Source organism: Heterocephalus glaber, unplaced genomic scaffold (genome assembly GCF_053883595.1).
Source record: "Heterocephalus glaber isolate CG9 unplaced genomic scaffold, H.glaber_assembly_v1.0 deba00000122, whole genome shotgun sequence".
NCBI lineage: Eukaryota > Metazoa > Chordata > Mammalia > Rodentia > Bathyergidae > Heterocephalus > Heterocephalus glaber.
In genome coordinates, this window is record NW_028258138.1 from 61,914,740 (window position 1) to 61,930,762 (window position 16,023).

General features: G+C 44.6%; 1 protein-coding gene across 3 annotated transcripts; it reads left to right on the top strand.

The window, feature by feature from the left end:
- Positions 1-848: 848 nt before the first annotated feature.
- On the top strand, positions 849-15,721 carry Tagln3 (transgelin 3). 3 transcript variants are annotated; one of them, XM_087215279.1, is made up of 5 exons: positions 849-972; positions 1,596-1,777; positions 2,903-3,077; positions 13,623-13,725; positions 15,274-15,721. In XM_087215279.1, exons 2-5 carry the CDS (start codon positions 1,598-1,600, stop codon positions 15,413-15,415), a joined length of 600 nt encoding a protein of 199 aa, XP_087071405.1. In that variant the 5' UTR covers positions 849-972; positions 1,596-1,597; the 3' UTR covers positions 15,416-15,721. The 3 variants fall into 3 exon arrangements, with proteins under 3 accessions (XP_087071405.1, XP_087071415.1, XP_004835798.1); XM_087215289.1 differs by lacking the exon at positions 849-972 and adding an exon at positions 1,026-1,144; XM_004835741.4 differs by lacking the exon at positions 849-972 and adding an exon at positions 1,100-1,289.
- Positions 15,722-16,023: the final 302 nt, after the last annotated feature.

Here is a 16,023-nt window from a genome sequence, read left to right on the forward strand (position 1 = left end):
AAACTTCTGCTCTCTGCTTGTTCCCCAAGTCTTCAACTACTGGCCAAGTCTTTTTTTCAGGCAAACCACTCATACTAAGTAATTAAATTTTCATTAGTCTAGGCCCCAGACGGCAGAATATTTCTCAATACATATATTATTTGAGGAATCATTTCCTGCATAGCTTCTAGTCAGTTTCCCACAGGGAAAATAATCACTATCCTAAGTACTAGATTTGCTTTACCTAATGGGCTTGAGTCAATTTACCAACCTTTTCTAGAGCCAGAATTATATTTTGTTTTTTATAGTCCAGTATTTGACACAGTTAAGTATGCAATAAATATTTATTGGATGAAGAAATGAAGCAAAGAACAAACACTTGGGTGTTTTTCTCATGAAAATTACCAAGATATTTACTTAGCTCCAGTGAGACTTCATCCTTAACCTCAAGTAGCTTACACTCTAGGAGTACAAACCTCTAACCCACTGGAAAAAAATTTATGAAAATTTCACCTCAACTTAAACCAAATTATTTCTCCTGAGGTTGTATCTGTTTGTGCCAACATTCATACACAGATGACATCTACACACTTTCAAAACCTTTCACCATAAGAATTCTTAGGACATTGCTTTTTGTTTAATTTGTAAAACTTGCTCTTAGTGTCTTTTAGTTTGAAGAAGCATTAAAGAGGCAAATCTCTTGAATAAAACTACACTGAGGGGCAAGGTTTACCCTTGCACGATGGAAGTTTCTGGATGAAGCCTAGCTGACAGCTGAACTAGTGAATGATTGTGGCTCTCAGTCCCCCCGCCCCCAACCCCACCCCATTGATCCCGACAGACAGTTGCTATAGGGGCAGGGAAAAAGTGGTCTGGCTTCTCCCGACAGATGGAAGTTAGCAGAACTGACCCTCCCACAGGCCCTGGGCTCCTCGTGCAGCTGGCTGGTGGCCTTGTGTACAATCGCCGGCTCCCGGAGGACGAGATGGCATTGTGCGTCTGAGAAAGGCGCTCCCAGCGGGAGGGAGGCAGGCGGGCTTGCCTGACGCGGGAGAGGGTTGGCTTTTGGAGGGCTCTTAGCAACAGCCCTGATCTGATCCTCCTCGGGCCCAGAGAAAACCAAATCAGTGTGCCTTTCTTCTCGCGCGATGCGGCGGCAGCAGCTGTACGTCAAAGCCACCTTCCTCCCGGCCTGTGAATAACCTGCTCTCTCAGATCGCAGGGTCCCTGGCTTTGTAAAGCGCTGCTGACAGGAAGAGGACACAACCACGCCCAACCCCCCTTGCTGCCTGGGGGTTTGAGGCTGGACTGTGAGTCCGGGTGCAGCATCTCCTCTCCTTGATAGGCGGGACTGAGAGGGCTTCCAGTCCACCCCCGCCCCCGACAGGGGCTTTATTCTAGTCACCAGCTCTCGTGGCTGCGCTTTCGTTTCCCGTTTGTAGGTGAAACCCCATTGGCTTCGTTGGCTCCTCGATTTAAACCACGCCCGGCTTTCTGCTCGCTTTGCTGCTGCAGGCCCGGGGCCCCCGGCCACGTCCTAGCCCGGTTTGCAGGGAGTCGGGGCTGCCGCTGCGGCTCTCGTGTGCATGCCGTGCGCCTCCTCTCCTCTCTTCCAGAGATGGCTAACAGGGGCCCGAGCTACGGCTTAAGCCGCGAGGTGCAGGAAAAGATCGAGCAGAAGTACGACGCGGACCTGGAGAACAAGCTGGTGGACTGGATCATCCTGCAGTGCGCCGAGGACATCGAGCACCCGCCCCCCGGCAGGGCCCATTTTCAGAAGTGGTTAATGGACGGAACGGTGAGGCGAGGCCGGCGGCGATCTCGGTGGCTAGGGCGGTGGGCAGGGAAACCCTCCCCAGGGCCCTTTCTTTCAGGGGGGGAACCGCGGGAGGAGCGGCTGTTGCCCAGCTCTGCGTCTCACCGGGAGGTGATGGAAATGCCTCTATCTCTTCAGGGTTGGAAGATTTGGGCTTCTTGCACAATTCCCTATCTAGACTAGAGGATTCTCCACCCATCTGAGCATAATGGTTTCCTTCTGAGTTATCTGAGCTGTTGGCAAATGTGAAGCCCTTTTTGATGTTTCCACTGAGAAAAAAAGACGTTTTTCCTTAGATCTCCCCACTCTTCTTAGTGCATCTGCTCTTAGGGGCCATTTCTTACCCCGAGGGAACTGGCTGGGTACTGTGAAACAAAGAGAGGAGGTGGGGGGGCTGGCCACTTTCCCAGACTTCTGGGGAGCCGCGCTCCCGGAAAGACTCAGTTGAATGGATGGGGTCTCAGGTACACGAAGGGAGTCTTTATTTGATAACTGCTGTTCTGACCATATGCTTGCGTGTGTTTGGTGGTCTGAGGACTCCAGGGTTCGCTGATTCAAGCAAGTCTGTCGTTTTCCACAAGCAGTGATTTACTGTTACATAACTGCTATCCCATGAATTTATCGGGTTGCCCAAGACTCGGTTTAGAGGTGCCTGGAAGGAGGACATCCATTCCACTTGTACACATACGGGATCGTTACTGGAGACTGATTCTGATCTGCGTTTGATAGAGAGCTCATCAAACCGTCCCCTCCCAGGACCATGGACACAGCCCTCCACTGAAAGTGTGGAGTCCTGTCCTCACCGCCTCGAATCATTGCCTATGTGTAAATATTCTTTCCCTCGCCCTGGAAAAGGAAGGGAATAGCTTCCCCTGCGATCAGTACAGCCGTGGCCATAGGGTGGTCTGGGTTTGGGGATCTCATATAGGAGCCTAGTTACACAGCCCTGAGCCTGTGCCTTCCTGGTGCCCAGGACTTTCTCTTGCCCAGATGTGAGTTGTGCTTCATGGGGTATGTTGGGGGCCGGGAGTGGCAGGTCTCACTTCTTATCTGTGACATTAGTTACAAAAGGAAAGACTGATTCTGTGACCCCTCCACTCCCTTCAGGTCCTGTGCAAGCTGATAAACAGTTTATACCCACCAGGACAAGAGCCCATCCCCAAGATCTCAGAGTCAAAGATGGCTTTTAAGCAGATGGAGCAAATCTCTCAGTTCCTAAAAGCTGCGGAGATCTATGGAGTCAGGACCACTGATATTTTCCAGACTGTGGATCTTTGGGAAGGTAAATGGCCTTTTCTGCCTTGGATCTGTCCTCCTTCCTCCTACCCCTCCCTTTCGCCTAGCTCTCCATGAAAACCACTCACAGTGTTCTTCCCTGTGCTCTCAGTGGTCTTCTGAGGCACTGTTAGCCTCCCGCTTTGTGGTGGGTGCTCTCCTGTACTGAACAATACACCCTGAGGAGGCAGTATGGACCTCAGCAAACTAGTGTAAACAGAAGCCTCCACAGAGAGGAAGCGCAATTGGTGACATGGATGCCTTTTATTCCTGTCACCCTGCCATCACAAATCACAGCTATTGGAAGGGAGGCAGGGGCGACTACACTTCTGACTCACCAGCAGCAAGGCTTGTAGACAAAGGCCTCTGCTGCTATTTTGTCATTCAATCTGAGAAGTAAATTGCACTCCAATCTTTTTTTGACTAATTATCTGGGAGCTTGGTGACTATACCTTTCAGATTGGTATTCTGCTCAAAGAGTGTGATAAATGGTTTTTTTCTTTCACATTTGTCATCTCACATTTGTTTGAATTGACTTGGTGAAGAAATCTCACAAAGGTAAAAAGCAAATCACATTCCTACGCATGTTTAGTAATCCACCATTATTGGAGAAAATGATGTGAATGGAAATTCTGCCCGAGTAGTCTCCTTTAATGAAAATATGTGTGTCTGTCCACACAGCTGTGCCCTTTCTGGATTACACCTGCCTGAGGCACTGAGAGAGACAGACTAGTCTGAGCAGAACTGCTAGATTGACTCACATGCTCACTGTCGCTGGCTGTCATTGTGCCCTAACCAACAGGATCTCCAGAGCCGTGATCCAGATGGCTTTTTGACAGGGAGAATGGGATAACATTCCTCTGGATGGTTGAAATAGTTTTCTAGCAGAGGACCATCCTACCAAGCAAATTATAAAGAAATATTTACCTCATTAATCCTCTGCATCCTTCAGGGAACTACTATTTATGTTTCCCTCACAGATGAGTGAAGTCTTAGGACCCCAAGGAGTTTACCCTGTTTTTTACCATTACATAGAAACTTTGATATCTAGAACTTCAGCCCAAGCCATTGGACTTCATGGACACTTGCTTCCAAATCCCCACATGACGCCATGGTCAATGCTTCCTGTAACAAAACTATGAGGATTTTCCCCAGTTAATAAAGACAGCTTTGACTTAATGACACTCTTCTGCACATTGGGTAGGTGCTTTACTGCATAATGCCAGTGATTTCTTCTATCAAAACTATGAGATGTTTTTAATTTCCCCATTTTGTAGATGATGAAGATTGCCTATGGCTACATGTGTTCATCAGAGACCTAGTATAGAACAGCCTCAAAGCCAGGCTTTCTGATGCCAAGGAATAGGACCTAACTACTCTGCTAGGCCATTCCTTAAACAGGAAGCTTAGTTTCCATCACCTACAGAGTGAGTCATAAGGATGACTAGCTGATGACAATGAAGAGGAGGACAAGGAGGTTGAGTCAAGGCTGTGTGGGACTGAAAGACAGTGTTAGTGTGAATGAAAAGGACCCTGGTGAGATCTCCAAGTGCAGGAAGTTTGGAGGAGGAGAAAGAAACTGGGAAGTCTAGAAGGTGGGGATCCTGAGGAAGCTTTCCCATCTTTACATTGTTGAGGAGGTTTTACTTCCTTTCCCCTTTCTCCAAAGCCATGAGGGTGAGTTTTACACCTGGAAGGTACTTGCAACAAGCAGGGAAGGAGGGAGGGAGCAATGTTTCTGCTGAACATACTACATGAGGTTGCCACCACCACTTCAGCCCTGTGTATTGGATCCTCCTTAACAAAAAGGAAGGACAGGAGGCATGAGTGTGATTGCAATAGCTTGAGATAGAGCAGTGGACAGGTCAGCTCCAGGGAAGACTAATGCTTCCAGGGAAAAAGAACAGGACAGACACCCCAGCTTCCATCCCCAGCACATAGGAAGGATAAGGCTTTAAAGGAAGAGAAAGATAGGAACTGATTCCAAAGGTACTATGACTGACAGTCCAGATAGACCATGGACGAAGTAGGAACTGGCAATAGGGAAGCAGATTCTTTAGCATTTTCAAATGATCCCTCGAGACCCCAGGGAAGATTAAAGTTCAGGGCAGTTCATTGTGAATTGGACATGACACAAAATTTTCCAGGGTCTGAAGCTCAAGACAGAGCTGGTTAGCATGCTATGGAGCAGGAGGTGGAATTTTTTGTTTTTTAATTAATTAATCAATAATTTTTTTACAGCAAAGATGTGGAGGGAGTTGGACTAGTGGTGTGAGCAGACAAGGCCAGGGTCCTTTCTGTAAGAGCTAGCAAGAGCCGGCCAGGTTCCTTTCTGCAAGAACTGGCTGCTCATGATTTTGGGGATGACTAAGCTGGACTCAAAGCCATGCTGCAGGGAGGGCTGGCATGTGTTGATGTATCTGTGCCGGTGTGCGGGCATAGGCATTTGTATACACAGCTATTGGACTAGCATTTGCTTAGTGTAGTCCCACACTCCCCCTGAAATCCCACTCCCTGACTGAGGTGTCAGTGCTGTCCCCACATTTCAGTTGGCTCATGTTGGTTCCTGACTCCCTGCGCCGAGGTTGTGGTGGCTGTGGCCACTGTAGTCCCGCCCTCCTTTCCTGGGTATTTCTCTTCCTCCTCTGCAGGTATTTTGGGCTCCTCTGGTCTCACTCTACCTTTCCCAGACTTGGCATCTTCTTCCTAAGGAGGCTCTGCCTGCCCCGAGTTGCCCAGTGACCTTACCAGCTGCCTCATGTGAAGACCAATAGAGCTGCCCCGGCCCAGACTTGCCAGATCCCTTTCATCTACTCAATTAGTTATGTAGGCAGGTGTCCCTGTTGCCTCTGCTGTCCCTAAACCCTTTTGAGGTAAAATGTTTAGAATGGATATGGGGGCAATCAGAAACAAGATTCCTCAAAAAGATACCAAAGACTGAATGATCCAGGAAACAACCCCATCACAGGAACATTGTAGACAACACTATGGAAGGCCTCTCTGGGAGTAAGTTGGGATCACCAGTCCTTTCAGTGATGGCAAGGAGGGGAGGGAAGATTACAGGAAGTATTTCTCTCGGATGAGAGAAGGTGAATGGCAGGTTCCTTCCAGGTTTGCCATGGGTTCCAGTTTGTGACTCAGAGGAGAGTACACTGTAGCTAAGACTTCAGCATCATTCTGCAAATAGACGGGGAAGAGGAAAGAAAGGAGGAAGAAAGGGAAGTGTGCGTGTGTGTGTGTGCGCGCACGAGCAGGTGTGTAAATGTGTAAGAGAAAAAACAGTGAGAACAAGGAAGACCACTGGTCTAGCCTCTGGTCAGAAGGGTTGCAATGAAATCTTATCCAGGAAGATATAGTATCCTGCAGGGTCCTGAGTCAGGAATTAGACTGCCTGCATCAAACCTTCCATCACCACTTAGCAATTAACTTCTCTGAGCCTTGATTTTCTTGGGTATAAAGCAGAGAGAATAGCACCTATTACACAGGATTGATATGGAGAAAAAATGAGGTGATACATTGGGAGTGGTGAGAGTAGTGCCAGGCAAAAAGAGTATGGTAAATGTTGGCAATGTAAAATTGTTCTTGTCATTCACCTGTCCTTTCTGAGACTAATCAAACATGGAGGAGGAACAAGGCTGGAAAGACATATATTCTTCCTAAAACAAATAGGCTTAACGGCCACACACAGGAGCTGAAGTGGGGTGCCCAGATGACCTTTGGCCTCTCTGCCCTCTGTGAGTTCTCCACCCGCCTCGCCCATTCTCCAAAAAAAAGGGGCTAGTTTTATGCTCACTTTATTGACTGTTTTTCACTTATTGGTCATTGCCTCTTTGATATTTTTCTCCATGATATGTTGCTTTGCTAATTTCAGGCTCAAAGCTCCCTGGTACAGTGGAAAGAGCATGAGTTTGAAGTAAAGTAGACAGGTTGAAACACTTTGTTAGTAGCCTATTTGTTGTGTGACCTTGTTTAATTTGCTTAGCTTCTTAGAATGTCAGTTCTCTTCTCTGTAAGCTGGCCTAGCACTCCCTCATAGGGTTCTTATAGGGCTTAAATGTGTAAAATGCTTAGCAGAATGCCTGGCTTCTAGACACCTAATAAATGTTGGCTTCTCTATCCCCACTATTAGCCCATCAGCAACTGACCTTTTTAGTTTATTTGAATAATCACTTGGTGAGTATTAAGCATAAAAAAATTCTAGAAGGTCAAAGCAAACAATACTCAAAGATCAATTGATCTTTTGTCAGTAATCGGACAAGGATTCTAGATATAGAGTTTTGTAAATGCCCGTTTCCTTCTCTTGATGACTGGTAGGCTGCTTGTATCAGTGAAAGCTCTAGAAGGTTCATTATCACTGCGAGTGTCAGGTAGCAATGGACACTTTGACTTGATGATAAAATATTCCTTGTTTCCTAAACTATTACCAAGCAATGAGCTGTGGTTTACACTGGGAGTAGAAAGCCTGAAAAGTTCAAATATATTATCTGGGGAGGTGTCACTATATGTGCCATTCTTCAACAGCAGAAGAGAAGAAACATTTCACCCAGTGTGAGAGATATTTTAGGATGTCTCAGGGAGCTGTAGTGACCTGGGATGTAAGGAATGCCTACTGCTTGAAGCCTCCTTTTATATCAGGGCAGCTTTCACTGCCTTTACTGTAGTGGCTACTGATAATAGTAGTTGCTGGGTTTTTCCTTCAGAAAGGGGTTCTCAAACTCTAGAATGCATTGGAATCACTTAGTAGGCCACAATCCCAGAGTTTTTGAGATATTAAGTCTGCGGTAAGGCCTAAGAATTTGCATTTCTTGTCAATTTGCCGGTAATCCTGCTTCTGCTGGCCTGGGAATCCAACTTTGAGAAATACTCCCCTGTACAGTTTCTTGTCCCTCACGCTGAGGAAGCAAGCAACAAAAATTCATAAAACCTGCAGAACAAAACCAACTTACCTTCTCACATTCTTTCTCGACTACAGCAATATTTTCTTTACCTTGAGTGGAGAATCAGAGGCTGTGCCTAAGTTACTATTCAGAGAAAGTAATAAAAGTAAGAGGACAAAATTCTTGTTGAAGTATCTTTATAGTAACAGTGCTCAAACTTTAACAGTATTAAGTTCAGTCATTACAGTGCAGGACACCAGCCCCATTCCCTAGGGACTATAGCTTAGTACTTGGGGTACTGGCCACACTTAGGGTAACATTTCTTGGTAATAGTCTAGGAAACAAGGACCATTTTATTCTTAAGTCAAAGTGTCCATTGCTACCTGACACTTGTAGTGATGGCAAACCTTGCAGAACTTTCAATGATACAAACAGCCTGCTGCGGCACGCACACTGTAAGCTCACCACCACTGCTCTTAGGTTTCCCAGGTAACACAGAGAAAGCCACTAGCTCTTTTTTTAAAAGACTTTATATATTTTTTTCCATGACTTTGAGGTCCAAAGCAACATTAACAGGTAGATATAGATTTTTCCCATATTCCCTCTGTCCCAACACATGCTTAGCTTGCACGTTATCAGTATTCCTTACCAGAGTTATAGTTGATGAACTTACATTGACACATCATTATTACTCAGAGCCAACAGTCTCACTCTTGCCATTGTACATTCTTGGGTTGGGACAAATATATAATGAGGTATATCCACTACTGTGGTGTCACACAGGGGATTTCACTGCTTTAAAAATCTTCTGTGGCCCACCTTTTCATCCCTTGGCATCCCCGACCCTGGGAGTCACTGATCTTTTTTCCTGTCTACCTAGATTTACCTTTTCTGGTGTCATGCAGTTGGAATGATACATCATATAACCTTTTCAGATTCTACCAGCTCTTTTTAAAATGTCAAATCTAGCATTAGCTTCTTCCCGTGATAGATGGCTAGAAGAGTCTAATGGCCCAATTAAAATCCTGAGTGATAGTGTAAACCTGCTTCTCCTCTTTCCTGTGTCATTTCCTTTTAGGATCAGTGGTCTATTGTTAGGTCACTACTGAGACTCAATCTCACTTCTGCTCTGTTTGTATCTAGAAAATTCTCAACACCAGATTGATTCTTCTTTTAGCACTATTTTTCTGCTTTCTTTTCTTGGAAGAATGGCATTGAGCAGTGGTATTTGGGCTGATCTGAAGAGCCACCAGCACCCACCAAAGTATCCAGGAGTGACTCTCAGGAAGCAAAGTGATTTTAAGCTGCCAGAGCTCTGGGCTGATTTCCAACTTGGATCAAAGCACTCCTAATGACTGGTTTTACTTTTTGACTTAGTGAAAATGTATCTGAAGGAAGGCGTTATTGCTTAATAAGTATTACTTAGTATTCACCATATGCTAGACACTGTGATGTTTTAAAAAATTGGAAACCAAAGTTTTAGAGTTTGCCTGTCCATGTGTTTGTATCAGAATTATGCCAGGAGACAGCCCATAATCTGAATATTTAAGATGCTCAGGGAATTCTGATGATTAATTTATTTTGGAAGTCACCAGGTAAAACCCATGTTTCTCCAAATTGCCCTGATGGTTTAAGTCACACGAGGAGCTTATTAAAAAACATACAGTCCCAGGACTTGTCAAGTAAAGGGTGAATCAAAAACTACAGTGTATGTTTAAATTTTTAAAAATTTTTATAGTAATATACATATCACCATTAATTAATACATACATTAATACCCTCAAAATACTTCTTCTTCCCTTGAACACACTGGTCCCATCATTCATGCCACTTTCTGAAGTAGGTCTGGAAGTCCTCCTTCATGAGTGTCTTTATGAGGTGTGATCACATGTGGTGAATGCTGGTGCCATATGCTATCCAACAAGGAGTCAGATTTGTAAAAATAATTATGGTGTGTCCTCATCTACCATATTAACTGGATCTGACACTATGCAACTTCTGGATCGTCCCAAAAGTTAAAGTGATCATGAAAAGTAAACATATATCTATTCAGGACATGAAGGTATATCCAGGACCCTGGTGGTGGGTCTCAATCTCCTGCAAGGCAATACCATGCAAGAGAGAGAGAACAAAAGAGGACTTCCAGAACTGCTTCAGAAAGTAGCAAAAAAAATGATGGGATAAGTGTGTTCAAAGGAAAGGAGAGTATTTTTGAGCCTGACTTAAGAAGTAAATACTTCTTTCTCCATAGATTTCCTAAGACAACCAGACTGAAATGAAAATTACATTGATATATTTGCCATGCATTTAAAACATTCCAGGCACTTGTAGGATTATCCAGGGAGATGAGCATCTAACAGCAATCAGCAATACAGGCTCTGTCAGTTTTTCTGCACTACTGGACTTTACTTCTTCTATTACATTTGTTCACTTTTTAGGTAAACAGTAGTTGAAATACAGTCTGAGACTTGTGGGAAAAATAACTTCTTTAGCTTGTATGATACAGCTCACATAAAAATAAACTCTCATGTGGCTCAAAAAAAAAGGACAGTATTTTGAGGGGACTTAATGGCAATGTATCTTTCATTGTAATAAATTATAAAAATTTAAATAGTCACCATATTTTGTATCATAGTGTATAAGTCCCTCAGTAGAATGACCTCAAAATTTATATTTTTTAAGAGATGGCCCCACCCATATCACATTAAAAAGCCAAAGAGTCTGGGGAACTCTGCTCTGAAGCAGTACTGTGTCTGGCTATTTTTTATATTTGCCCAATTCTGAAGGCTTCATAACAAGACAGATATTACCTATGTAATACAAGCAGGTTAACATGTATTATTTTATGCCCAGCACACTTCCTGGATCTTTCTTAACTTCACTGCTTCTTTCTGCATTTAAATTTTTGATGCCTTGTTACAAGAATCAGCTTCTGCAAGTGGGCCTAACTCCTGCCTGCCTCTTCCATCTAATATACGTACTTGATCTGAGGTTCAGAACTGGCAAGAGAGGCTGGAAAAATGTCCTCTTCCCATTTCATCAGCCTGAGAATGTAAGGAACCTGTTTTAGAAAACATATCAAACAAGACCAAAAAAAATGAGCTAGACATAAACTTGTTTTGGACAGCCTATTTCTAGTCATAGTGCTGTTTGAAATCTTGACAATAATTAACTTGGTCATCACACTGATCCCAACTAATTTTCTTTGCTTTGATCTTGGGTAAAGATACGTCACAATTATTCCAGGTGAAACCATCCAAAAACTCATGGCTTTTTGTGGTTGGTGCTATGGGTTCAGAAACCTACTCCCCAGTTTTATCCCTTTCACATTTCCTGATCACTGACTCCTTCTGAGGAACATATTTCCCCATCGTGGCCACGAGGAGGCGCTGTGAGTGACAGCGGCGCGGCCCGGTGAACTGATGGCGGACTCTGCTTTCAGCTCAACTCAAGCCAGCCCAGAGTCACCAAATAAGTAAACCAGAGTTTTTTGTGTCTTTCTGGTTGACTCTGGGCATATTAATTAACTTCCTGAATTAGTTTTCCCATCCATAGGTGGGCAGGAATAGTCCTAACTCCATGAGGCTAAGATCACATATAGTAAAGCATCTAGCCTATAATTTATATTAAATCTCTTGCTTTGGAAATTTTCTCAAGTAAAAAATTTCCAATTTATTCTTGTCAAATAATACTTTCTTCCCCAGATTCTATATCAATCATGTAGCTGCTTCCTTTACCACTCTCCTCCAATGAGAATGGGGCTGGTATTAAAAATTCTAGGTTCTCTAATCCCTGACACTTGCCTGTAATTTTTTCTTTCTGGGTTCATGTACTGTGTGCATTGGCTAGCCACTTATGAAAGAGGATGTGGTTTAGCAAAGCTCACATTTCACCTGTTGCTCTAGAGTAATAGCATTGAGAGAGTTGCCAGATGTCAGGGCCCACATTTCCTGAGATCCTGTACATTTCAGCCCAGCTTTTTCCAGCCACCAGAAACAAACTTCCTGTGACCTCTTTGTAGAGTCATGATGACTGGTGTACCCTAAGCTAGGCCTTTCTGTGCTTAATCATTGCTCCAAATTCTCTTTAATGGCTTACTGCTTAAGAGAATGTCATTTACTTCAGTTCTATTTTTTGTAAGCATCCTGTTATACCACAACAATTACAAAAATGCTTTTGTCTGTAGAAGAGAAGGGTCATTCTAACAACCACCTTTGCATTTCCTCCCTCCTGATCCTTAGTACTGCTTGTGCCTTTCTCCTTCCAACTGCTGCCCAGATACTCCATTCCTCACCATTCTCATTGTTCCTTGAATCTGAAAGACTCCATTAAAAGCATTTTGTCTCTAAATCCATCAGCCAGTCCCACAGGATCTTAGGATCAAGGCAATCACCCTATGGTTAATTTGGAAGGTGGGGCTGGGGGAGGGCAGTGAGGGAAGGAGGACCTGTTCTCTTGCTCTCTCCACTTTGAATAAACGGACATCTTGAGCTGGACTTCCTCTGAGGGTCTTAATTGTTTATTTTTATTACAGTTCATACTCCATTCTCATTTTCCATCTGTCTTCCCCCTGTAATCCTGTATTCCCTAGTGGCTGTGCTGCAGCAACCGGGCCAGAGAAAACACAGATGGCTCCCTCAGCCTAGAGAGCTTCTTCATACTTGCCCTTAACTTTCCCACCTCCCCATCATGGTGAAGGCTCCTTTCCTTTCCAACTCTGTGCCTTTCAGCTTTTGCATTGCACTCTGCACATTCCGCTTGCACAGACTTCTGATCTGTTTTTAGATTCAGGCTACATGCACAGTAGCATCTTTCCCTCCCAGTTTAGCACATGCTCATCACCTGGAAAGGTGGAAAGGAGCAAGGATGAGAGGGGCAGGCTGACTTTAGGGCACATCTGTATTCTCTGTGCACTTTGTCTGGTGACAGCACAGCCCCTCCTTGTGCAGGGCTGAGTCTCACATCTCTCTTTGCTGTTCTCTCTCTCACACAAGCCAGTGATTTATTGTCTCTGTTTAGCTCCTTTCATGCTGCACAAGATAAAGAACCTTTCAATTGTGTCGCATTGATGTATTTTATGTTGATTTGCTACTCTTCACTTGCCAGGCTTCTGGCTCAAGGAGCCAAGTGAATACTCAATTTGATGAACTTGGGTGATTTTAGACCCTTTTAACCCATAGAAAGTGAGAGAGAGGAGCCACCTGGGGTTTGGCGCAGAAATATTCCATCCAACCAATTTCTTTCCAGTTTCCTTTTCTCTTTGCATTTCATGTTCTGGAGGATACTGGTCTGCACACCATCAGGCCCACCCCTCTGAGGACCTCACCTTTACCCAGCTGGCAGATTCCACCAAGTCAGTGTCCTCTGTGTAGGCAGGGGCCAGTCTGTATCTGAGCTGCGTGTATTTTGAATGCTTATTTGTATGGACACTATGAACAGACTAGAAAGGTAACTCTGATAGAGAATAACTAACAAGGCTACATTTTGTCCTTTTTTGAGCAATCTGTGTCTGGTCATCTTAGGGCCTCTCTGGGAAGAGTTTGTTAGCATTTCCCCCTTGAATGTGATCATCCACAAACTCCCATCACAAATTCCCTCCTGAGCGTCCAGCCACATCCTTCCAGAATTCCGTGGTCTGATACCCAATTGGCTTTCATCTCTTGACTGGTTTCCAGGGAAGGATATGGCAGCTGTGCAGAGGACCCTGATGGCTCTAGGCAGCGTTGCAGTCACTAAGGATGACGGCTGTTACCGGGGAGAGCCATCCTGGTTCCACAGGTAAAAACATCCCTTTCCTGCGTCCTGAGGCAGAGAGCCAGAGAGACGGTGTGAAGCTTGGGAGTCTCCCAGAGACTGTTACATACGGAGCTCTGAGGAGCACGCATTCCTGGCCCACAACTGAGTCACCTATAGCAAGGAAAATCTGATGTGGCCATCCAGGCCACACTCTACCCAGGCTACAAGTTGTTGGCCATTTCCTTTTATCTAAGAGCTGGATCCTCCTGCTCTGTCCAGGTCCTCCTCAGAGGCTCAGCAAGAAATATGGCTTTTCTCTGAAGTACTCAATGACTCAGTGTCTGAACTTGATTTTATTATGACCCAAGCAGCCCTGAGTCTTCTCTCTCCCTTCCCTCTCTACCTACCACCTTCCTTTCCTTTGAAAAATTTTTTTGTCTGCCGGGGATTTAGCTCAGTGGTTCTGCCGCCTGCCTCGAAAGTGCAAGGTCCCGAGTTCCATCCCCAGTACCAAAAAACCAAAAAAATAAATAAAATTCTTTTGTACTTAATGAAGGTTAAATATGTCCTGTTTGCCAGGCCCAGTCCCATTTTCAGCATACAATTAATAATACCTTCCTTTACTTTCAAGAGTGTCCTTATCTGAATCATAAATTATATGGTCATCTCAGTTTGCTAAAAAGGTCTTTTAGCACTTTGTCATACTAAAGTGACTGAGGGGGGCCTACAGGAAAAGCGGGAAGTTCAAATGGATAGCTTGGTTGTAGATGAAGAGAAAGGAACACTTTGTTGCAGATAATTGGTGATTCATTTCCTGGATCACCTTTCCTTGTCCTTGAGAGTTACATGAAGATACCAGTTTGTATCATTTGAAATGACAATGGCCTGAAAACCTTTTAGGTATTGACATGTTGAAACCCTAGTTTTTGTCCCAGCATTCTGATCTACCATGGCCTATGTGCCTTCAGGTCCAAACTTTTTAACTGTTGGCTCTTTACCAACTTGCTGACCTCTGATTTATAAAATAAAATTTCCCTCATTAACCCCAAGGTCCCTCAGCTCTAAAATGGAACACGGATCCTTGACCCTGTACAAGAAATATGGGGTGGCGTCAATGGCATGCTTTGTAAGATGACTTTAATTCTCACAAGGGCTTGAGGTAACTGTGAGACAGAGGTTAAGAAGATGCAGACTGAGATGACCTAAAGTGTTGGCAGGAGAAAAAAAGTCTGGAGAAGGGAAAAAGAGAGGAAGTTGAGTGGGAGCCCCCAAAGAGGCCATCATGGATCCTCCTTTCTTCTTTGCTGGAAATGCTGAAAAACATCTGGGTTTCCAGAGATAGTGAGCTCATGCATCACTGTAGGGCCTGCTTAGTGCAGGGCCATAGTTAAGGATTTACAATAGTTCAAGAGAGGGTCATAGCTCAGGATAGGACCATAGGTCAAGGTAAGGTCATAATTCAAGATGGGCCATAGTTCAGGGTAGGGCCTGTTGGTCTATTTGGTGAGCCAAGGTACAGCCTATCTGGTACAGCTTGAGAAGAGCTTGAAAACTGGTATGTGACATTTCCATCTTACTCTCCCCATCCAGGAAAGCCCAGCAGAATCGGAGAGGATTTTCAGAAGAGCAGCTTCGCCAGGGACAGAACGTAATAGGGCTGCAGATGGGCAGCAACAAGGGAGCCTCGCAGGCGGGCATGACCGGGTATGGGATGCCCAGACAGATCATGTGAGACGCTACATCCTGCCCCCGGTAGAGAGGATGAATGTTCCACACCACAGTAGTCGCCTGACCTTCTCTTTCTCAAAGCCTTCTGTCCCTGGTTTTTGCAAAGTGCTGCGTTTCTGCTGAGAATGCGTGTTGCCTACTGCTGCCACCTTCTGTTCATTTAGAACTATGCAAGGACTCCACTTCCTCTTCCTGAGCTCTTCTGTGCCCCAAAGTCTCAGTTTGATTATTTATTTATTTATTTATTTGCCAAAATTTCCCCTTCTCAACTTATAGAACACACCTAATAAATTATCCTTGTGTCTTAAAATGTAAAGTTTATTCTTTGTATTATGGACCCTGCAGGGTTCTCTTTCAAGAAGCCCACAGCCAGGTGTGGTGGTGCAGGGGCAATCCTAGCACTCCGGGAGGCTGATGCAGGAGGATCACAACTTCAATCCCAGCTTGGACAATTTTGCAATGTAGAGAAACTTTGCCTCAAACTAAAATATGAAAATGAGGTAGGAGTATAGTTGATGTGAAGGCTCTGTGTTCAATTCCCAGTACCTTTCCCCCCAAGACAACAACAACAACAACAAGCCCCCAGAAGTCCACAGGAGCTAAGTGTGGTGG